Source organism: Hyla sarda, chromosome 3, assembly GCF_029499605.1.
Source record: "Hyla sarda isolate aHylSar1 chromosome 3, aHylSar1.hap1, whole genome shotgun sequence".
Lineage (NCBI taxonomy): Eukaryota > Metazoa > Chordata > Amphibia > Anura > Hylidae > Hyla > Hyla sarda.
Window position 1 is genome coordinate 107,529,153 of NC_079191.1, and position 25,220 is coordinate 107,554,372.

General features: G+C 42.0%; 1 protein-coding gene across 6 annotated transcripts in view; it reads right to left on the reverse strand.

Moving 5' to 3' along the window:
* LOC130360608 (phospholipid scramblase family member 5-like) overlaps positions 1 to 17,094 on the reverse strand; it is an 86,058-nt gene extending 68,964 nt beyond the window's left edge. For 2 of the 6 annotated variants that reach the window (XM_056563157.1, XM_056563152.1), the window contains exons 1-3: positions 3,205 to 3,496; positions 2,597 to 2,760; positions 359 to 401 (exon numbers count right to left, since the gene is read on the reverse strand). In XM_056563157.1, coding sequence (XP_056419132.1) covers positions 359 to 401; positions 2,597 to 2,760; positions 3,205 to 3,241 — 244 coding nt within the window. In that variant the 5' untranslated portion in view covers positions 3,242 to 3,496. Of the gene's footprint in view, positions 1 to 358; positions 402 to 2,596; positions 2,761 to 2,994; positions 3,100 to 3,204; positions 3,497 to 3,738; positions 3,782 to 16,908 lie in introns of those variants that run through there. The other 4 variants (XM_056563155.1, XM_056563153.1, XM_056563156.1 and 1 more) reach the window with 4 other exon arrangements.
* Positions 17,095 to 25,220: the final 8,126 nt, after the last annotated feature.

Sequence of the window (25,220 nt, forward strand, 5' to 3'; positions counted from 1 at the left end):
AAGAAACACTGCAGTGGAGCAAAGAGAGAGAGGAACTTCCAGTGCAGGCAGTGTCTCTGTAACATGTCTAATACTATATGGTGGCACAGGGGGGATCTAATACTATATGTAGGCACAAACGGGGTCTTATACTATATGGGGGCACAGAGGGGGCTTGATACTATATGAGGACATGGGGAGGTATAAATATATTGGGACACAGAGGGACCTGAGTATTATTTGGAGGCTAAAAGTAAACATAACTGCTATATGGGGGGGGGGGGGTCATTTTAATGTGTCGGTCAACATAGATGGGGAGTGTGTAAAAAAGTATAAACACTTTCCATTGATTCCATTTAAAAATGTTTATGCTACTTACCTCCTAAGAGTTCAACCTCTTGGTGAATAATAATGTGATGTATCTAAAAAAAATATCCAAATTCCGATATAACATGAATGTATTTATTATAAATACAGTATACCAATTTATAAGTACATCATATATGTCCTTTTGTATTATGTGTTTCATCCATACCAAAATAATAAGTTATAAAGTAAATGCTGGAAAAAAAACATATCCAACAAAGCAAGAAAAGCAAATAAAAAACAGAAAGTTGGGGTGATAGACATTTATTCTAGCATGGGTAAAAAGAGACATAAAGTAACAGGAGAGAATGAAGCTAGAATATTCCTTCAGTATCCCATCACCAGATATCTGATTGTTCTTACCCCGGTAAAAATCTAGAATAAACTGCAGCAACAATAAAAATCTTTATTATACATCCTTGCAATATATTGCTAATATCTAAGCTAATACAGCTTTGGCTTTAAAATAGTTAAGATGAGTAAGGCTAGGTTTACATATATCTGGCATCCGGCTCTGGCAAAACTGGATGAAAATTGCCTCTATTGATGCACCAAATTATGCCAGAATGCATCAGTTGGCATCAGTTGTGCATCATCTGGCATCCATAGTTTGTGATCGCCGAATGGGGGAACACAGCAAGATGCATTCCCCTGTCTGTGCCGCTCTAGCAAGTGCAATCATCCAGCATCTAAACTGAGACGCCGGATGATTGTGATCGGTCCCATTCAAATGAATGGGATCAGCTCTGGTTTCATTTTCCCTCCGGCGCAACTTATGTAGCGCAAGAGAGAATTGACAACTGCTGACGCATATATGTAAAGGGGGCCTTAGAAAGATGCATCAGAGCTCACAGAGCGATGTCCAGCAAGAAGCTCATATTGTGCTATCATGTGACCAGCATGTCCCCCTGGATTTGGGATATGGAATGTTAAAGGGGTTCTATGGAGGGAAAAATAGGATAACAAAAAAAGTATATTTCTACATTAAAGATATTACTATATACTTTTTTTTTTTTTGCTTATACCTTCTCATTTTATTTAGAGTGTAATGTACATTTTATTCATGATGGTGCTTTTAGCCTGTCCTAGCACACAGGAGTATGGGCTGTGCCATGACAGAACAGTGGACAGTCATCAGCTGCTCTATCATTAAATAGCATAGTAGCACTTATTTTTTTTTTCTTTAAGAAAGAGCTCAGTTTTTCTAATCCAGGATATCCTGTTTAATCAATATGGACCCTTTATTTCCATGCAAGGAAATACAAACAGTCAAATTCACATAAATAGTATTGGGCTACACATTGGGCATTAGGGTTGCAGGGGAAAAAAAAAAAACTTTGATTGGGCAGCTGTAATAGATTCTCCTCATTCTAAGGATTGGTAAGGGTCTCAGAGGTCAGACCCCCACCAATCATGAAGTCATAGCACATACTTGCAAACCCCTCTAATTAAGACAACTAAGCATTATAAGTAATACAGTTATAAGAAACATGACCCACCAAGCAGAAATTATGTGTCAGTACAAGTGCAGTATACACTTCGAGGGAGATTTACCAAAGCCTGTCCAGAGGACAGTTGCTGAGTTGCCCATAGCAACCAATCAGATTGCTTCTTTCATTTTTCAGAGTCCTTTTCAAAAATGAAAAAAAGCAATCTAATTGGTTGCTATGGGCAACTCAGCAACTTTTCCTGACAGGTTGTAATGTACCAGATTCATCACAGTGATTTCATCTGTAGACACAATTTTTTTAATATTAAACTACCTATTAGTTAGCTTAATTTGCAAGAGAATCTTGTTGACATATTTGGCTCATGTCAAGCCATGTCCTTTCCTGTCAAGCCATGCCTCCTTTCCATCGAAGCCACACTTCCTTCTAAAGAAGGTGCAAAAAATGTTAAAATGTGATATAAGGGATGTGTGCCAGGTACATGTATTGTTCTTTTTTAAAGGAGTTCTCCACTGCCCTGTCTTCCGGAGCTCCGCTCGCAGTGTCCGGAAGTTTATTACTCCGAATGCTTCCGTGTTCGAGGCCGCCCCCTCGTGACGTCACGCCCGCCCCTCAACAAAAGTCTATGGGAAGGGGGCGTGACAACAGAGAATGCTTAAAAGAAAAAACTAGAACATAAGATACACAAGGGTATTAAGACTGGAATCAGAAAGATGAATGTAAACTTATTTGTAATATTGAAATAGTGTAGGAACATTTGACAAAACTTGTAATATGCAAACATTTGGATAACATTTTTTTACCTTGCTCAAATGTTCTAGGCCAGGTGGGACCAAGAACTTAGGTTCTGGAGGATTTGCATCTGGGGAAGATTTCCATGGTGGAGAACCCATCTTCTCATTATCAAAAGATTGAGGAGTGCCAGGTAGAATATTGTGGACATCTTTATTCTCCTGGGATTTGTTATCTACAAAAGGGAAAAAAGATACATGTGCCATATGTTCCTGATACACACATGAATATCCTTGGATAACTTACGTATAGTACAAAGAGATGCTCCTTTGAAGGGCAAAAGACTAGTTAGCATTAAAAAAGCAAATTCCTCCATATTGGTAGTGCTGGAAATCCACACTTGAAATAGAGCTCAGAATTAAACTAGCTTATTGAAAAATCTGTGTATTAATGATAAAAGAAAACTTACTCCTTATATTTTATAATTCTGTATCAGCTAAAAATAGTAGTGCAGCTGTAGTCTCTCTGGTTCCTCCCACTTTCCGATACAACACATCATCATCTGCTATCTCAGGAGGCTTGGTTTTTCTCAAGCCCTGCCCCCTGATTGATGTCACCACTTGTGATCAGCCCTTACAGCCCACATCACCATCTCCCTATCGTATACACAAATACATACGTATATCTTTATTGTGACATTTAGGGAAGTACAACATGCTGTTCCTTGTTCTGCAGCAGCTCTGTGCGGGGAACTGGAAGGAGCCTTTGGCTGTCCAGGCATGCCGGGAGTTGTCGTTTTGCCACAGATGGAGGCATGCTGGTTGGGAAACACTGACCTAGGAAAATAATAGGTCTCATAAGATCTAATTTTTAAGTAAAATCCACAGAATAGGGGATAATCACGGCATTTGCATTTTGCGGTTTGGGGTCCGATTGCTGGGATCCCCCACAATCTCCGGGATGGGACCCAGTGCTCAGTGAGGTGCATGTGCTGCAGACGGCATGCGCTCTATTTATTTCTATGGGAGCAAGAAGAAACTCAGTACAGCACTCGGGCATCAGCACTCCCATAGATATAAATGGAGCATGTGCTGTCTACCGGTAGACAACATATACTTCTCACTGAGAAAGCCTGGAGTTCTCCTTTAAAATTAGAGACTTTGTAGGCATAAAAAAAATAATAATAATAATAATACTCTTCCATTACCCTCACCATTTGAAGAGCTTTTATTTATTTCAGGTGGACACCTTTTTAGCTATAGCACATTTCACCCAAGCAATACCAACTGTCACTAACCGAACATGTGTCATTTGTATACATGAAAACCTGGTGATGCAGTGGTCATTTTTTAACGTCTTATTTTTCTAGGGCTAATTTGTTCTTTAACAAACCATAGTTGACAGCTCTATTATTTCCGGAAAGGTTGTGTTTTTTTTCTTTGTTTTTTTCTTCTCTTTATTTTAGAAGTGGAGTGTCAATTCTGTTATCATTTGCTTCCATTACTCTGCTAACAGCCGCTGCTTTCTCCTAATCAGTATAGATAATTGCTGTACTGACATTCTTAATGCCACTGAGTGAAATGCCTTTTGTGAAGTCCTTTATATTTTTCCCCAGCTTTGCTTTTCTGAAAATTAGTGAATTCAGTAAATGCCTTTTTACTGCACATTGTCTCTTATGTGTTAATTAGACATAATGGAACAGCAAACATTTCAGTGTCTGACATCACAAGAGAGTCTGGCTGCTACATATCACTTCTTCCTGCCACTGTTCCTTTCTATTGTTTAGTGCCAGACCACCCTGAAAAAGTTTCCAAAACCCCTTTGAGTTGCTATTTAAAAATGTATAAGTATGCTGTAAATAATTCATACACCGATCTCCACTCAGTTGTGCAGCTTCAGTATCTCATTGCTCTGTTCCTTTGTGTTCTAGATGAGAGGTAATTAAATTATCCGAATTGAATTTGCTACATAGTAACTTCACAATCTGAAGTCTACTTACTTGTTTCCTGTTTTTGAAGTTCATCGACTCTGTGGATTTTTTTTAAAGGGATCTTCATATCCCCCAATCGTACAACTTGTACTCATCTTCTACAAACCATAGGCACAAACAAATATATGCTACTAAACCACCTATAGGGACTAGTGATGAGCAGCAGGGGCCATATTCGAATTTGCGTTAATTCGCGAATATATGGATGAATATCGTCACAAAATTTGCATATTCACTATGTTCGTTCTCTTTTTTTTTTCCATGCGAAAATTCATAATAAAATTCACATGAGCGATTATATCTTTCACCTAAAAGAAGTGAGGGATCAGTGTCCTCTGACTGGAAGTGCATATTCACAAATATTTGCATTTTTGCAAATATTTTCATATTTGTATATTTTCCTATATTCCCCCAAAAAACTAAACAAACAAAAAAAAATAATATTCGTCATTACTAAGATATATCACTTATATTCTAAATAAATAAAGTGCCGATATTCAAGGTAAAAATTAGCATTTCAAATATTCGCACTCAACACTAATAGCGACCTGACTTATACATACATAGAACTGTATAAAGAACAATTTTGTAGCGGATCGTTATTATTATTATTATTATTATTGTTGTTGGAATTGCTCTCTTTACAAGTCAATCCAAGACATCCAAGAGTACATTGATGGGCAGCAGGAATTTTTAGATTTCCCATAGTTGATCCATGAATCCAGCATTCTGCATATGGCTTAATGGAATGATTTTGTTTGGAAAGACAGCAACTCCAATGATAACAGTATTATTATTTGTCATTTATATAGCAAATGGACATTTTGCAGCAATGTACAGTTTGTGGCCATTTAGATCAGTATTTGTCAGTTTTTTTTCCTATCTCCGGCACACACAAACATGGGAAAACATATTTTTTTAAATCAAAACATAATGTGACATACTTTATTATTATTTTATTATTTGGTTCTGTTTATGCATTCCTTGGAGACTTGGATGTTTCTTTTCATGGAACACTGTTTTTTGTGACAAGCCCATTATTTTGTTGTTACATAGTTAGTACGGTTGGAAAAAGTTCAACCAAGGAGGTGAAGGGGTATGGGTTGATGCATTTTCATTAATGTCATGTTATTCTAGGAATGTATCTAAACCTGTTTTGAAGCTTTCAACTGTTCCTGCTATGACCAGTTCCTGAGGTAGACTGTTCCAAAAATTCAAAGTTCTTTTGGTAAAGAAGGCATATCACCCCTTGAGACTAAATCTTTTTTTCTCCAGTTGGAGGCACTGCCCCTTGTCTTTTGAGAGGGTTTTACCCAGAACAGTTTTTCCCCATATTTTTTGTATGGGCCATTTATATACTTACTGTATATAAGTTGATCATATCCTCCCAAAACGGCTGTTCTTAAGACTATACAAATTAAATTAATTTAATCCTTCCTCATAGCTAAGATGTTCCATGCCCCTTATTAGTTTAGTTGCGCAACTTTGTACCCTTTCCAGCATTATAACGCCCCTTGTTATTATTATCAGCCGCACATCACCCTGTGTAAACAGGAAATGTGCGGCTGACAAAGATGAATTTAAAGAGCTGCACAAACAATCCAGCGACCGTTTGTGCAGTCTGGCTGCAAGAATAATGGATCCATGTGCAGGCTTAGTAAACAAGTTCCAATCACAGAGATCAACCCTTGTTGGGCTATGCTCACACAGCGAAATTTCCCAGCGGAACTCCATCGAAAAATTCAGCACGGAAATTTCTCAAATTTTAGCACACATTATGGGGATTCTACTGTCCCGTTCACACAGCAGAATTTCAGCATTCTGCAAACTTATAAGACAAGCCTTTAAATTTTGCAGACTGCTGGAACCCCCTGCAATCTGCAGAATGGGACCCTGTTCTCAGTAAGGAGAGCGTGCTGTAGACGGCAAGTGCTCCATTTATTTCTAAATGGATAGACATCATGTGCTCCTCACTGACAGCTGGGGTCCCGTTCGGGAGATTGCAGAGGGGTCCCAGTGGTAGATAGAGGATAAGTTGGTTTTGGCTGGAGTTCTCCTTTAATCGGACCCTGAATTTGAGTGGAATCTGTGTTTTGAAAGAGGCTGCATAGGTGGTGTTGATGGTTAGAGTTTCCCTGGGACACCATGTATGGTACCTAGCCTGAAGGTGTATGGGGTGATGATAAGGTTCAGGCATAGTATAAAGACCAAACACTGGGGTAACTTGATAACAGTCTTTACTTACTAAACTAACTTATCCCAGAAATTGAGACACAGTCTCTTTCTTATGCAATCCAGTGATAGAGCTGAAGCAGAAGAGAGAGTTGTCTTTGATTTGACCTGTGGGTTTAAAGGTTACCTCTCATCAAATAAACTTTTGATATATTTTAGATTAATGAATGTTGAATAACTTTCCAATAGCATGTTAATGAAAATATGCTTCTTTCTATTGTATTTTTCCCGATCAGTCCTGTCAGCAAGCATTTTTGACTCATGCTGGTGTCCTAAACACTCAGAGCTGCCAGCCTGCTTTGTTCACAGCCAAACAGGCTGTGAACAAAGCAGGCTGGCAGCTCTGAGTGTTCTCCTTTGGGAACAAAGCAGACTGGCAGCTCGTAGTGTTTAGGACTCCAGCATGAGTCTGAAATGCTTGTTGCCAGGACTGGTAGGGAGACCCCTAGTGGTCATTTCTTCAAAGTGGAAAATTAAATAGAAAGAAGCATATTTTTAATAACATGCAATTGTAAAGTTATTCTGCATACATTAATCTATAATATATCAAAAGTTTTTTTTGATGAGAGGTACCCTTTAATCATTAGTCCCTTTGTCTTCTATCTGAGGTGTATTTGGTAACTGCTAGACTCCCAGTGTATAAAAGAAAAAGTCTTTATTCGCTTTTTGGCTAACAACAAAGACGTGGTCTCAAATGGCAAGAGGTGCTCAACCCCAAATGCAGTTGTGCATATATACTGGGGAGCAGATCCTGCCCTTGTGGTCTGTTGCTAAGGGTGATCCCCAGCATAAAAATAGATACAATGGGGTATGCCTGCAACAGACTACAAGTGCCACAATGGCATCCTACACCAGATAAATGGTGTGGATGTGTAACAATTAGAATAATACAATACAGGAATTTAGGTGCACTACTATGGTAGATTTAATGCGCCTTGATCACTATTAAGGCAGCATTAAGGTCCACCTGTAAGGCCGGCAACATACTAGCCAACTCGGGTGGGGCTTATATTCTGCCTCCCTCCTCCCATTGTATGTGCCCAGCCACACTGGAGGTTACTGGGAGCAGGCTGTAAGTCGGCCTAATGCTGCTGTAATTGCCCACTGGCCCCCGGTTTTGCTTATCACACACAGGTAGGTTAGTGTTAGGTCTTGTGCCACTTGAGAAACCTTGGCGTTGGTGTGCGGGCTCTGGTATGTCCTTCATCTAAGGATATACTGGCGAATGTCTCAATTTTAACATCAGTGTTGAGGGATAGCCAATGTCATTGTTTACATCTACCACAGTAGTGCACCTAAATTCCTGTATTGTATTCTATTTGTTACACATCCACACACTTTATCTGGTGTAGGATGACTTTGTGGCACTTGTAGTCTGTTGCATGCATCCCTCATTGTATGCATTTTTATGCTGGTGATCACCCTTAGCAACAGACCACAAGGGCAGGATCTGCTCCCCCAGTATATATGCACAACTGCATTTGGGGTTGAGCACCTCCTGCCATTTGAGACCACGTCTTTGTTGTTGTTTAAATCTCATACTTGGAGGTGTATAAACTCCATATTTAATGCGCCTTGATCACTATTAAGGCAGCATTAAGGTCCCCCTGTGAGGTAGGCAACATACTGCCAACTCAGGTGGGGCTTATAGTCTGCCTCCCTCCTCCCATTGTATGTGTGCCCAGCCACACTGGAGGTCACTGGGAACAGGCTGTAAGTCGTGACTAATGCTGCTGTAATTGTCCACTGGCCCCTGGTTTTGCTTATCACGCACAGGTATATTAGTGTTAGGTCCTGTGCCACTTGAGAAACCTTGGCGTTGGTGTGCGGGCTCAGGTATGTCCTTCATATAAGGATATACTGGCTAATGTCTCAATTTTAACATCAGTGTTGAGGGATAGCCAATGTCATTGTTTACATCTACCACAGTAGTGCACCTAAATTCCTGTATTGTATGCACTTTTTGGCTGCAATGCCAACACTGGAATGCATGCTTCTTATTCAGACAGCGGGGAGTGCCATATTTATTTCATACATATATATATATATATATATATATATATATATATATATATATATATATACACATATATATTGCCATTTGTCATATTGAAGCCAAGCACCACTGCTAGAAATGAGCTGTATGAGCCCAGAGTTTAAAAGCATTCCCTTAGTCAAAGTGAGCGTAAACAGGTTCATGACAGGTTGTGCAGGATCTACTTTCTTTATGATTAATTTATAATTTGCCCCACTAATACATGAGGCTAGTTGCAGTCTCCAACCAATGTATCACAAAAGTAAAGGATAAATAGCACATTGAACTAGTAGGTGCACTGCAGCTAGAGCACACAGGAAATAACCAGTTAAAGAAAGTGACAGAAGAGTTGAGAAATAAGCATTAGGCTAAGTTTCTACTTGGTTTTTTGTCCTGCGTTTTTTGCGTTTGAAAAAATGCCTGAAAAAACGCGTTTTTTTCTGGCATTTTTTCATTTGTGTGGAAATTGCATCTTGGCAGTTTTTTTGGTACCCAAAATTTGTTGGGTACCAAAAAAAAAAAGGATGCAGTAGTGATGGAAAAAAAAATATTTAACAAAATTTATATACCGTATTTATCGGGGTATACCACGCACCGGCCTATAACACGCACCCTCATTTTACCAAGGATATTTGGGTAAAAAAAGTTTTTTACCCAAATATCCATGGTAAAATGAGGGTTCGTGTGTGCGCGTGAATACCCTGATACACCCCCAGGAAAGGCAGGGGGAGAGAGGCTGTCGCTGCCCGCTTCTCTCCCCCTGCCTTTCCTGGGATCTAGATCCCCGCTGCCGGCCCTTCTCTCCCCCTGGCTATCGGCGCCGCTGCCCGTTCTGTCCCCCTGACAATCGGTGCCGGCACCGGCAATTGGGGGCCGGCACCGATAGCCAGGGGGAGAGAAGCGGCGCCGACAGCCAGGGGGAGAGAAGGGGCAGCGGCACCCATTGCCAGCGCCGCTGCCTCCCCCCATCCCCGGTGGCATAATTACGTGTTGCCGGGGTCGGGTCCGCGCTGCTGCAGGCCTCCGGCGTGCGTCCCCTGCGTCATGCTATGCACGGCGCACTGACGTCATGCGCCGCGCCGTGCAGCGCATAGCAACGACGCAGGGGACGAACGCCGGAGGCCTGCAGCAGCGCGGACCCGACCCCGGCAACAGGTAATTATGCCACCGGGGATGGGGGGAGGCAACGGGGCAGCGGCGCCAGCAATGGGTGCCGCTGCCCCTTTTCTCCCCCTGGCTGTCGGCGCGGCTTCTCTCCCCCTGGCTATCGGTGCTGGCAATGGGGCGCCGGCACCCATAGTCAGGGGGACAGAACGGGCAGCGGCGCTGATAGCCAGGGGGAGAGAAGGGTCTGCAGCGGGGCTCTAGACCCCAGGAAAGGCAGGGGGAGAGAAGCGGGCAGCGACGGCCTCTCTCCCCCTGCCTTTCCTGGGGGTGTATCAGCGTATAACACGCACATTGACTTTAGGCTAAAAATTTTAGCCTAAAAAGTGCGTGTTATACGCCGATAAATACGGTATTTTATAACAAAATTTTTATTATTTTTCAATAAAGTCTGTTTTTCACTTTTTTTCCCTCTTTTTTTAAATTTTTCTTTAGGTAATACTACTACTCCCAGCATGGGACAGACTGTTCCATGATGGGAGTAGTAATACTTGTACTGATAGACATATCGTCCGATGCTATTTTCCATAGTATACAGAGATGCGGAGCGGCTCTATACAGCGATCACATGTTTGCTCTGTACTCCGGCCATTGATGTGAATAGAACATCACTCATTCATATTTTCCACCCAGAGTGGTGATTGGCCAGATGGTTGCAGTCAATCACAGCTCTCAGAGGGAGATATGAATGAGTGATGTTCTATTCACATAACTGGCCGGAGCATAGTGCAGAGATGTGAGCGCAGGAGAAAGCTGCTCCATCTCTGCAATAGACAGGACGATCGCATCGGGTGTCAGTAGCGATTCCCACTGTGATCTGTTCTTAGCTGCAGGTACTACTACTCCCATCATGGAGCACACTCTGCTCCATGCTGGAAGCTGTAGTATCTGCATTAATAGACAGATCGCAGCGAGTGTAACTTCTGACACCCGCTGCGATCTGTCTATTAATGCAGGTACTACATCTCCCAGCATTGAGCAGAGTGTGCTCCATGTTGGGAGTAGTAATACTTGCAGTTAGGGAAAGATCACAGTGGATGTCACTCCTGACACCCTCTGTGATCCTCCTGTAAAATGTATAGATGCGGACGGCCGGTCTTCTATGGTCCTCTCTACTGACTTATATATAAACATATTAATATTTCCCACAGAGAGTTGTGATTGGCTGGAACCATCTGGCCAATCACAGCTCTCTGCTGGAAATATGAATAGGTGTATATACTGTATACGTCAGTGCAGGGGACCATAGAAGAGCGGCTGGCCGCATCTATACATTATACAGGAGGATCGCAACGGGCGATCTGTCTTTTAGTACATGTACTACTACTCCCATCATGGAACAGTGTGTTCCATGCTGGGAGTAGTAGTACTACCTAAAAAAAATAAGAAAGAAAACACACACACTACATTTTTATTATTCTCAGCAAAACTTTTAGGTCCCCACCCGCCAACATAAATTGATCCCTGTTTTAAAAATTAATAAAAATTTTGTTATAAAAAAGATAAATTTTGTTAAATACAATTTTTTCCTTCTCTCCTGTATTTTTATTTACATTTTTTTTTAATGATATCCTACGAAATTTTATTAAAAAGGTATCTCCATCTCTTTTTTGGATGGCTAAAGTCCAAAAAAGAATAAAAACCGCCTGCAAAAACGTGAAAGTTAAAACCCAAATATCGTTTTTCTTGGCATTTTTTCATTCTCATAGACTTCTATGGGAGAAAAACATCACAATTTTGACTAGAAAATCGTCAGTGGCTCAACATGCTGCAATTTTGGAAAGCCACCAAGGAGCTAAAAAACGCCCAAAAAAAAAAGAGTGAAAAAACAACAAAAGGATTTAAAAAAAACACCAAAGTGAAAAAGCCAAGTGGAATAAGAATTTTGCGATTTCTCATTGATTTACAGCTAACATCTGGCCACAGCGTTTTTTGGGCGAAAAAACGCCATGCGGCAGAATTGGCGTTTTTCTTGGCTTTTTTCCAAAAAAATAAAAAACAAGTAGAAACTTAACCTTCAGGCATGAACAACTGTTCTGGTAGTAAATAACAAATTCAGAAATGAGGTAAATCTTGGAAATGCCTAGCAGTGTCTGCTCTTGTACAGTAAATTCTGAGATTTCATTGATCTGTTTCTTAGAACAGTTTTCATGCACTGTTACATAGTATGTTAGTTTTCCTAATTGTGTTTTAATAGTATAATGGAAACATAAGAGTCTTGTCCACCAAAACCTTTCAAAGAAGGTGGCCTGGTTACCCAGAGGAATCAGTCAGTGTCTACATTATAGTTTTTGTAATTTAGAAAATTCCTATTTTCTTTTTCCTTTTAGCTTTTTTTTTTTTTTTAAACCATTAAATGCATTTCTAGGTTTTACAATGAAATCCATTAACAAACAAGCAAACTATCAATACATAATGCATATTTACATATATTTTTTCCATCTTAAAAACTTACTATTATGCTGTTATTCCTTTTAGGCCATGTTTATATCTGAAAAGGATTGTACGTTAGCATTTTACTTTGGCATACTGGCAGAACGGTATGCCAACGTTGACATAGAGACCTATGTCATGTTCATTGACTTTAACCCCTTAAGGACCAATCCAAATAAACCTGTACGCCCCTGAAAGACCAGGCCTGTTTTTTCAAATCGGGGATATCTGTCTTTATTAGAGAATAACTCTGGTAACGTTTTGCCAGTCACGATAATTCTGACATTGTTTTTTTTGTCACAAGTTGTCCTTCATGCACTTAGTAAAAGTAAGCCGATATAATTTGTAGTTTTTGTTTTTTACAATGCAAAAAATCATGACATTTTTAAACAAATTACGATCTTTTGCTATTTTAACACTAACAGGTTGCATATATTTATATTTACTGACCAAATAGTTTATGAAAATTATACTTTCAGATGTCTACTTTATTTTGACAGCATTTTTTTTGCTTTTAATTAACATTTTAAATTAGTTAGAAGCTTAACAATTTAACTTGAAATTTAGAAAATTTGAAAAGTACATCTTTTTTTATGTGCTATGCAAGGTTTGCAGATATTTGAAGGTTGTAGAACATAGGAACACCCCCCCCCCCCCCCCAAATGACCCCATTTTAGTACAATCAATTGTGGGGCATATTTTTTGTACATCACTTCTGATATTGCAAGAAATGCACCATTTATTTTATTAAACTGCCCGGCCCGTGTTTGGAAATACCCCCGCTTAGGCCATATTTGGATCCTTGGCCGCGTGGTAGGACCCAGAGGGAGAGGAGCGCCATTTGGCTTTCAGGGCATCATTTTACACCCCCTAAAGTATTCATCTAGACCAAAAGTGAGTACTTTGAGTCCTTTTTGTGTGTCTGGAATGGATACAAAGTCAGTGGAAAAATAAAAATAAATTTTTTTTCCACAAATGCATAATTTGTGGGACATATGTTTTGTACATTGCATCTGAAAAGTAGAAAATGTGCCCCGTATTTTATTATACTGTTCGTACCGTGTTCGGTAATATCCCCGCTTTGGTGGGACCCAAAAGGAGAGGAGCACCATTTGGCTTTCAGGATATCATTACACAAATTATAGGCTGCACTTCATCTTGCAAAGCATTCTAACTGTCAGAACAATACCGCACCCCCAGAAGTGACCCCATTTTCGAAACTACACCCCCTAAAGCATTCACCTAGGGAAAAAGTGAGTACATTGAGCCCTTATTGTGTGGCTAGAATTATTTCAAAGTCAGTGGAAAAAATAGCAATTAGCTTTTTTTTCCACAAATTCTTTATTTGTGGGACATCATTTTGGTAAGTCGCTTTTGAAATGGAGGAAATGCACCCATATTTTATCACCGTGTACATCCCGGGCTAGGCAGTACCCCTACTTAGGCCATATCTGGTTGCCTGACCGCCTGGTAGGACCAAGAAGGAGAGGAGCCCCCTTTGGTTTTCAGGGCATCATTATATGAATAGTCCCCATTCATACTGCGTTTTTGCAGTATAGGTGTCCGTTGTCATGTCAAAAAAGGGATGACAATGTATACTGTAGTAGTCTCATTCAGAAATGAATGCAGCTGCTACAGTATACGTCAGCATCACTCTTTTTGACATTATGCTGACGGATACCTCTAACACTGCTGAAACGCAGAATGAACAGGATGCAGTGTAGGGTCACAGAGCGCATCCACAGCATATTTCACACTTTGGATGCCCCCCGGCAGTCACAAGGGCGAGATCCTGCTGTGGCTGGGTAGCTCAGTGTGTCCGCTTATGACTGCCGGCGGGAAATCCGCCGCTATGAGTGGACACACAAAGCTACCAAGCCGCAGCAGGGAGCTAATTATTGTGACTGTTGGTGGGCATCCACAGCACGTAATATGCTGCGGATATGCACCGTGTGATCCTACACATTATACATTTTTATTTTTCATTATATTTATTTAATTAATGTATTTTTATTTTATATTTTTTACACTTTTTTTTACACTTTTTTATACTTATTGTTTTTACACTTTTATTTATTTTACATTTTCCCCCCTTTTTTTAATGCTTTGGAATACTTAGTATTTTAAAGCATTGCAGATATATGCTGCCTGCTAGTTTTACACTAGCAGGCAGCATGTCAGCACATGCTTGACAGGCAATAACTGGGGCAGACCTGGGGGTCCTTGTAAAGACCCCCGGGTGCCCAGGTAACCAGTAGCACCCTGCGATCATTGCGGGGTGCTACAGGAGAGAGACAGAGGGAGCCCCCTGCCTCTGTCAAAACTCCTTACAGCTCGCGGTCGCTTCCGACCACGGCTGCAAGGGTTAAACTGTCGGGACCAAAGTTTTCCAGGGGACGTCTATAGTCGTCCATTGTCGTTATCGGGTTAAAGAGGTACTTTGCCACTAGACATGTTTTCCCCTATCCAAAGATGTCTGATTGCAGGGGGTCTGGCCTCTGGGACCCCCTGCGATCTCTGGGCTGGCACCGTGGCGTTCTGAACACAGAAGCTAGCAGCTTCCATGTTCGTGATGCCACGCCTCCTCCATTTATTTCTATGGAAGGGGGTGTGGAGGTGGTAGTCTCTCATCATCTGGCAAGAAGTGGAGTTCGCTCTGTGCACTGGAAGACTGGGGTGCAGTGCTGCCAATCTTGGGGGGTCCCAGTGGCCGAATCCCCATGATCAAACTTATTATCCCCTATCCTTTGGATAGGGCATAAGATGTTTAAGGGCGGAGTACACCTTTAATTAACTAAACTTAGTCTACGAGTGATGGAGTCCCTCACAATGCTTCACAATTCACTAATCGTAGACACTAGTAGCTCATTTATTAGTTGATTGGGTTGTTTGGACCTGTCAAAATAATTTCGGGCCTGGCCATTAGCCACACACACATATAATAGGGGTAGTGCGGCCAACAAGTGATGACAGTCAAGTTATCATTTGTGTGGCGCTCCGTGCATGATTAAAGGGGTACTCCAGTGGAAAACAATTTTTTTTCAAATCAACGGGTTCCAGAAAGTTAAACAGATTTGTAAATTACTTCTATTAAAAAATCTTAATCCTTCCAGTACTTATCAGCTGTTGTATGCTCCATGGGAAGCATACTTGTATAGTTCTTTTCAGTCTGACCACAGTGCTATCTGCTGACACCTCTGTTCATGTCAGGAACTGTCCGGAGCAGGAGCAAATCCCCATAGCAAAACTTCTCCTGCTCTGGACAGTTCCTAACACGGACAGATGTGGCAGAAAAGAACAACTCAACTTCCTCTCAAGTATACAGCAGCTGATCAGTACTGAAAGGATTAAGATTTTTTAATAGAAGTAATTTACAAATATGTTTAACTTTCTGGAAACAGTTGATTTGAAAACATTTGTTTTCCACTGGAGTACCCCTTTAATGAGCCACGTAATAGGCTCTATAAATGAGATCAGTGCTTGTTTACACAGCAGATTGGGACACCTAATAGGTTTTCTTTAGAAGGTCCTAATATGTTTAAGGTTTGCCATTTCTTTTGAAGACATAATACCTAGACCCTCATCATCTCTGCTGAATGGAATCTATCAAAGCCCCTTTATTCAGTCCAATGGTCTATGTCAGTGTTTTAAAACCAGTCTGCCTCCAGCTGTTGCAAAACTACAACACCCAGCATGCCCAGACAGCCTTTGGCTTTCCAGGCATTCTGGGAGTTGTAGTTTTGCAACAGCTGGAGAAACACTGGTTGGGAGACACTAGTCTAAATATTGCAGCCATAATCAGGCCATGCTGGGAGTTGTAGTTTTTCAACAGCTGAAGGTATCTGGTTGAGAAACACTGGTCTAAATTTTGCAGCCATATTTGCTATACGGGCATACTGGAAGTTATAGTTTTGCAACAGCTGGAGCACACTTGTTTGGAAACACTAGTCTAAATATTTCAGCCATAATGGCTGTCCGGCCATGCTTGGAGTTGTAGTTTTGCAACAGCTGAAGGTATCTGGTTGATAAACACTGGTCTAAATAGTGCTGCCATAATGGCTATCCATGCATGCTGGAAGTTGTAGTTATGCAACAACTGGAGCACACTTATTCGGAAACATCAGTCTAAATATAACAGCTATAATGGCTGTTCGGGCATGCTGGGAGTTGTAGTTTTGCTGGAGGCAAACTGGTTTGGAAACACTGGTCTTAGTATTGCAGCCAAAACACTGATGCTAATATATATATATCTAAATAAACTCACATTCCAAGCTTTATACTACAAAATGCGTTTTTACTTCTAAAATTCAATAAAAAAAATGCCCACGAAGGTATGCCTTTTATCTGGAAGAAAACAAATAAGATAAACCTATAAATATGAAATCAACAAAATGAGGGGCGATGATAAATAAACAAGCTGTGCTGGTCCGATGCTCCTCTTCATCATACTAGCCCCGATATACGGCATTGTGTGTGACTGCATAATCAATGTCTGTTTAAGAATCATGAACCATTGTTTATTGACTTACCTTGAGAAGAAGCCATGGAAGTGCCTAAGCCACCTCTTCAAAGAAAGCTAAGGTTAAAAGCAATACCTTCTTCTCTCTGCTGAATGGAAGGCAGATCTCAGCAGGTAGAGTAACTTCAGAGGCGTCCTACCTGGTGTTATGTTCCACAAGAACAGGTAGGGAGCAGCTTTTCCATCTCATGTTGCAAACTCATGTATATTATGACTACTGCTCACAGAACACGGGAATCAATTAGAAGAAATATTCATGGGATATCGGTTGTCAGCGTGCGCTACATACTGTGCATGTACATAGAAGCATGAATTACTGCATAGAAAGGAAAAGCGGGCTATCATGTGCCATTGGACTGTTTTGTTTATACCTAGGAATTAATTATGCAATGATTTATAATAAAAGACTTTACGGGCCGGGGTTTCCATAGACATCTCTGGTGCTTTGTAGTGTAGAGACACATGGCTGTGAAATGAGATCTGACAGCAGTTTGCCATCCGTAGCAGAATTCTGTTTACATCACATTGGTGATTGATCGGATTTATTCATAGACAATTAATAACATACTATGAAACCAATCTCATTTTAATTCTACTAGTTAGGATTATTACTCTTGAGTGTTGCTCACATGTCAAGAAGCACATTACTTACTCTTGACTTCCCTTCAGATTTTTTTTTTCTTCAACCCATTTCAGTTACATACTAGTATTGATTCCCTTCTCTTACATCATTTCTGTTCATTATTTATTGTTTAAACCCTTCTTAAGACTCCAGAAAAGTCATATGAGGTGTACTGTTTACTGGCACACTTCATTATACCATATAATGTATTACGAAGCCAGAAAAAGAACAAATATTTGTAGGGCGAAATGTAATGACACAATTTTATGAGGCAGTTATTTTTTATGCGTTTAATATACAATTAAACTGATATGATAAGTTTTTATGTATGTGTCAGTACAATTATGACAATGCAACATGTGTTTACTTTTTGTTTGTTTTTATTTATTTAAAATAATCAAGCATGTTCTGATCCCTATAACTTTTTAAAATTTTCTGCCTATGGAACTTTGGCAGAGCTCATTTTTTGCACCATGATTCATACTTTTTTTTTACTAAATTTGTGTAGACATTTGGCATGTGGCAAAACTTACTTAACCCCTTAAGGACTCAGGGTTTTTCAGTTTTTGCAGTTTGGTTTTTTCCTCCTTACCTTTTAAAAATCATAACCCTTTCAATTTTCCACCTAAAAATCTATTTTATGGCTTATTTTTTGCGTCACCAATTCTACTTTGCAGTGACATTAGTCATTTTACCCAAAAATTCACGGCGAAACGGAAAAAAAAATCATTGTGCGACAAAATCGAAGAAAAAATTGCATTTTGTAACTTTTGGGGGCTTCCATTTCTACGCAGTGCATATTTCGGTAAAACTGACACCTTATTATTATTCTGTAGGTCCATACGGTTAAAATGATACCCTACTTATATAGGTTTGATTTTGTAGTACTTCTGGAAAAAATCATAACTACATGGTATATATGGTATAAAAAGTGACCAAAAATATGCTTTTTTTGACTTTGGAATTTTTTTGCGCATACGCCATTGACCGTGCGGTTTAATTAATGATATTTTTTATAGTTCGGACATTTACTCACGCGGCGATACCACATATGTTTATTTATTTATTTTTTACACTGTTATTTTTTTTATGGGAAAAGGGGGGGTGATTCAAACTTTTATTAGGGAAGGGATTAAATGACCTTTATTAACACTTTTTTTTAACTTTTTTTTTCAGTGTTATAGGTCCCATAGGGACCTATAACACTGCACACACTGATCTCTCTTGCTGATCACTGGCGTGTATTAACACGCCTGTGATCAGTGTTATCGGCGCTTGACTGCTCCTGCCTGGATCTCAGGCACGGAGCAGTCATTTGTCGATCTGACACCGAGGAGGCAGGTAAGGGCCCACCCGGTGTCCTGTAAGCTGTTCGGGATGCCGCGATTTCACCGTGGCGGTCCCGAACAGCCCGACTGGGCAGCCGGGTCACTTTCACTTTCACTTTAGAAGCGGCAGTCAGCTTTGACCGCTGCTTCTAAAGGGTTAATACCGCACATCCCCGCGATTGGCGATGTGTGGTATTAGCCGCGGGTCCCGGCCGTTGATGAGTGCCGGGACCGACGCGATATGATGCGGGATCGCGGCGCGATTCTGCTTCATATCACGGGAGCCGGCGCAGGACGTAAATATACGTCCTGCGTCGTTAAGGGGTTAAAAACTGCAGCAATTTAGCATTAAAGGGGTATTCCAGGCAAAAACTTTTTTTTATATATCAACTGGCTCCGGAAAGTTAAACAGATTTGTAAATTACTACTATTAAAAAATCTTAATCCTTTCAATAGTTATTAGCTTCTGAAGTTTTCTGTCTAACTGCTCAATGATGATGTCACGTCCCGGGAGCTGTGCATGATGGGAGAATATCCCTTGCATGATGGGAGAATATCCCCATAGGAGCTGGACAGCTCCCGGGACGTGAGTCATCAGAAAACAGTTACAGAAAACAGCAACTCAACTTCAGAAGCTAATAACTATTGGAAGAATTAAGATTTTTTTATAGAAGTAATATACAAATCTTTTTAACTTTCCAGAGCCAGTTGATATATAAAAAAAAGTTTTGGCCTGAAATACCCCTTTAACCCCTTAAGGACTGAGCCCTTTTTCACCTTAAGGACTCGGCCATTTTTTGCAAATCTGACCACTGTCACTTTAAACATTAATAACTCTGGAATGCTTTTAGTTATCATTCTGATTCCGAGATTGTTTTTTCGTGACATATTCTACTTTAACGTAGTGGTAAAATTTTTTGGTAAATTGCATCCTTTCTTGGTGAAAAATCCCCAAATTTGATGAAAAATTTTAACATTTTGCATTTTTCTAACTTTGAAGCTCTCTGCTTGTAAGGAAAATGGATATTCCAAATAATTTTTTTTATTCACATATACAATATGTCTACTTTATATTTGCTTCATGAAATTGATGAGTTTTTACTTTTGGAAGACACCAGAGGGCTTCAAAGTTCCGCAGCAATTTTCCAATTTTTCACAAAATTTTGAAACTCGCTTTTTTTCAGGGACCAGTTCAGGTTTGAAGTGGATTTGAAGGGTCTTCATATTAGAAATACCGTATATACTCGAGTATAAGCCGACCCGAGTATAAGCCGAGACCCCTAATTTCAACCCAAAATCCCAGGAAAAGTTATTGACTCGAGTATAAGCCTAGGGTGGGAAATACCTCATCCCCCCCTGTCATCATCCAGACCCGTCATTAACATCCTCATCATCCCCTTGTCATCATCCCACACATCCCCCCTTCATCATCCCCTTGTCATCATCCCACACATCCCCTTATCATCCCACACATCCCCCCTTCATCATCCCCTTGTCATCATCCCACACATCCCCTTATCATCCCACACATCCCCCCTTCATCATCCCCTTGTCATCATCCCACACATCCCCCCTTCATCATCCCCTTGTCATCATCCCACACATCCCCTTATCCCACACATCCCCCCTTCATCATCCCCTTGTCATCATCCCACACATCCCCCCTTCATCATCCCCTTGTCATCATCCCACACATCCCCCCTTCATCATCCCCTTGTCATCATCCCACACATCCCCTTATCATCCCACACATCCCCCCTTCATCATCCCCTTGTCATCATCCCACACATCCCCTTATCATCCCACACATCCCCCCTTCATCATCCCCTTGTAATCATCCCACACCCCCCCCCTTCATCATCCCCACCCCCCTTCATCGGCTGTCCGGGCTTGCTGGGAGTTGTAGTTTTGAAACCTCCGGAGGTCCGCAGGTTGAAGACCACTGCGGCCTTCAACATCATCCAGCCCCCCTCTCACCCCCTTTAGTTCTGAGTACTCACCTCCGCTCGGCGCTGGTCCGGTCCTGCAGGGCTGTCCGGTAAGGAGGTGGTCCGGTGAGGAGGTGGTCCGGGCTGCTATCTTCACCGGGGGCGCCTCTTCTCCGCGCTTCCGGCCCGGAATAGAGCCGTTGCCTTGACAACGACGCATCTGCGTCGTTGTCAAGGCAACGTGACTATTCTGAGGCCGGGCCCGAAGCGCTTAGAAGAGGCCTCCCCGGTGAAGATAGCAGCCCGGACCACCTCCTCACCGGACCACCTCCTTACCGGACAGCCCTGCAGGACCGGACCAGCGCCGAGCGGAGGTGAGTACTCAGAACTAAAGGGGGTGAGAGGGGGCTGGATGATGTTGAAGGCCGCAGTGGTCTTCAACCTGCGGACCTCCGGAGGTTTCAAAACTACAACTCCCAGCAAGCCCGGACAGCCGATGGCTGCCCTGGCTTGCTGGGAGTTGTAGTTTTGAAACCTCTGGAAGTCCGCAGGTTGAAGACCACTGCGGGTGGGGGAGTTCACTCGAGTATAAGCCGAGGGGGGTGTTTTCAGCACGAAAAATCGTGCTGAAAAACTCGGCTTATACTCGAGTATATACGGTACCCCATAAATGACCCCATTATAAAAACTGCACCCCCGAAAGTATTCAAAATGACATTCAGTAAGTGTTTTAACCCTTTACGGCTTTCACAGGAATAGCAGCAAAGTGAAGGAGAAAATTCACAATCTTCATTTTTTACACTCGCATGTTCTTGTAGACCCAATTTTTGAATTTTTGCAAGGGGTAAAAAGGAGAAAATTTTTACTTGTATTTGAAACCCAATTTCTCTCGAGCAAGCACATACCTCATATGTCTATGTAAAGTGTTCGGCGGGCGCAGTAGAGGGCTCAGAAGGGAAGGAGCGTCAAATGGTTTTTGGGGGGCATGTCACCTTTAGGAAGCCCCTATGGTGCCAGAACAGCAAAAAAAAACACATGGCATACCATTTTGGAAACTAGACCCCTCGGGGAACGTAAGAAGGGGTAAAGTGAACCTTAATACCCTACAGGTGTTTCACGACTTTTGCATATGTAAAAAAAATAAAAAAATGTACCTAAAATGCTTGGTTTCCCAAAAAATTTACATTTATACAAAGGGTTAAAGCAGAAAATACCCCCCAAAATTTGAAGCCCAATTTCTCCCGATTCAGAAAACACCCCATATGGGGGTGAAAAGTGCTCTGCTGGCGCACTACAGGTCTCAGAAGAGAAGGAGTCACATTTGGCTTTTTGAAAGCAAATTTTGCTCTGGGGGCATGCCGCATTTAGGAAGCCCCTATGGTGCCAGGACCGCAAAAAAAACCCACATGGCATACCATTTTGGAAACTAGAGCCCTCGGGGAATGTAACAAGGGGTTAAGTGAACCTTAATACCCCACAGGCGTTTCACGACTATTTCATATGTAAAAAAAATAAAAAAAAATTTACCTAAAATGCTTCTTTTCCCAAAAACTTTACATTTTAAAAAGGGTAAAAGCAGAAAATACCCCCCAAAATTTGAAGCCCAATTTCTCCCCAAGTACGGCGATACCCCATATGTGACCCTTAACTGTTGCCTTGAAATACGACAGGGCTCCAAAGTGAGAGCACCATGCGCATTTGAGGCCTAAATTAGGGATTGCATAGGGGTGGACATAGGGGTATTCTACGCTAGTGATTCCCAAACAGGGTGCCTCCAGCTGTTGCAAAACTCCCAGCATGCTTGGACAGTCAATGGCTGTCCGACAATACTGGGAGTTGTTGTTTTGCAACAGCTGGAGGCTCCGTTTTGGAAACCGTGGCGTACCAGACGTTTTTCATTTTTATTGGGGAGGGGAGGGGGGCTGTGTAGGGGTATGTGTATATGTAGTGTTTTTTTACTTTTTATTTTATTTTTTGTTAGTGTAGTGTAGTGTTTTTAGGGTACAGTCGCACGGTCGGGGGTTCACAGTAGTTTCTCGCTGGCAGTTTGAGCTGTTGCAGAAAATTTGCTGCAGCTCAAACTTGCAGCCCGATACTTACTGTAAGCCTCCGCCCATGTGAGTGTACCCTGTACATTCACATTGGGGGGGACATCCAGCTGTTGCAAAACTACAACTCCCAGCATGCGCTGACAGACTGTACATGCTGAGAGTTTTAGTTTTGCAACAGCTGTAGGCACACTGGTTATGTATCACGGAGTTTGTGACCTTACTCAGTGTTTCAAAACCAGTGTGCCTCCAGCTGTTGCAAAACTACAACTCCCAGCATGTACGGTGCATGGTGTAAGGTGACTGCTGGGAGTTGTAGTTTGCAACAGCTGGAGGCACACCGGTCGTGAAACACTGAGTTAGGTAAAAAAAAAAACCTCTAAGTTTCACAACCAGTGTGCCTTCAGCTGTTGCAAAACAACAACTCTCAGCAGTCACCGACAGCCAACGGGCATGCTGGGAGTTGTAGTTATGCAACCAGCAGATGCACCACTACAACTCCCAGCATGCACTTTAGCTGTTTGTGCAAGCTGGGAGTTGTAGTTATACAACAGCTGAAGGTACACTTTTCCATAGAAAAAATGTGCCTCCAGCTGTTGCAAAACCATAAGTCCCAGCATGCCCATAAGGGAATGCTGGGAGTTGTGGTGGTCTGCCTCCTGCTGTTGCATAACTACAGCTCCCAGCATGCCCTTTTTGCATGCTGGGAGCTGTTGCTAAGCAACAGCAGGAGGCTGTAACTCACCTCCTGCTGCTGCTCCATCGCAGGCTGTCCCTCGCCGCCGCCGTCGCTCCTGGGGCCCCGATCCCAACATGGACGCCGGGGATCGGCGTCCCCAGCACCCGGGGTCGTCTTCCCGCACCCGCTCACGCCCTCCAGAAGAGGGGCGGAGCGGGTGCAGGAGTGACACCCGCAGCAGGCGCCCTGATTGGTCGACCGGTAATCCGGCCGACGAATCAGGGCGATCGTGAGGTGGCACCAGTGCCACCTCACCCCTGCAGGCTCTGGCTGTTCGGGGCCGTCAGAGACGGCCCCGAACAGCCAGTAATTCCGGCTCACCGGGTCACTGGAGACCCGATTGACCCAGAATCGCCGCAGATCGCTGGACTGAATTGTCCAGCGATCTGCGGCGATCGCCGACATGGGGGGCATAATGACCCCCCTGGGCGATATGCCGGGATGCCTGCTGAACGATTTCAGCAGGCATCCGGCTCCGGTCCCCAACCGGCTAGCGGTGGGGACCGTAATTCCCACGGGCGTATGGATACGCCCTGCGTCCTTAAGGACTCGGAATGCAGGGCGTATCCATACGCCCTGCGTCCTTAAGAGGTTAATAACATTTTATTTGATTGTTTGGACAATTTTGCACATGGAAAAACCAAATATGTTTAATTTATTTTGTTTGCATTTTCTAGTATCAAAAATGGGAAAGGGGAGGGGGTGATTTAAAAAAAAAAAATTATTGTAGAATGTATCAGTAGATTTGTGAGATCAGCAATGGAGGTCTAGAGGAGGCCTTTGGCTGCCATGGCAACCGGTCAGCACCAGTTACTCTCCAAGATTGCTGATCAGGCAACCGCACCATCCATAACACTTCTAAATACTGATGAGATGTCACAATCACCAGTCTCATCAATCATAGTCTAAAGAGTTAAATAACCACATTGCAAGTTTTGATAAATCTCCCCCTAAATGTTGCTCCATTTTAAAGACCCATTACAATGTTCCATTAAGAAAACCCTTAAAAACGGCTGATAAAAAATCCCATTCAAGTCTATGGGATTTTTTGATTATCTGTTATCATCCGTTATTGCCCGTTGTGAAGAACCAACGTTTTTTGCGACGGGAGAAAAAATAGTGCATGTAACGGGCGATAACGGATAATAAAAAAATCCCTTAGACTTGAATGGGATTTTTTAACGCCCGTTTTTAAGGGTTCTCTTAACGGCACATTGTAACGGGTCTTTAAAACGGAGCAACATATAGTGTGAAAGGACCCTTAGTTATATTAAAGTAAATGGAGCAGAGTTGTAAAACCATATGCACCATGAGAACAGACAGGGCAGTATTTTTGGAAGAAAGCATCTATATTTTTCTAATCCCGGATAACTCCTTAAAGTAATCATATAGAAGTAGGAGTGAGTCCCAGCAAAACTAGGCAGGTTTTTATATAGGGTGTGGAAAGGATGGATCACAACCCCTTTGAAAGCTACACAGTAACTGCCAAAGAAAATGGCTGACAACCCCCCCCCCCCCCCCATAAGAGAGCAGTATTATAATTGGCACATGGAGCCTTGTTGCAGATTTTGCATTTGTGCCCAGAAGCTACAAGTTACGCCTTTGCACATATCCTTATGTGCACAGGTTTGGTACGCATGGTAGTAAATATAATACA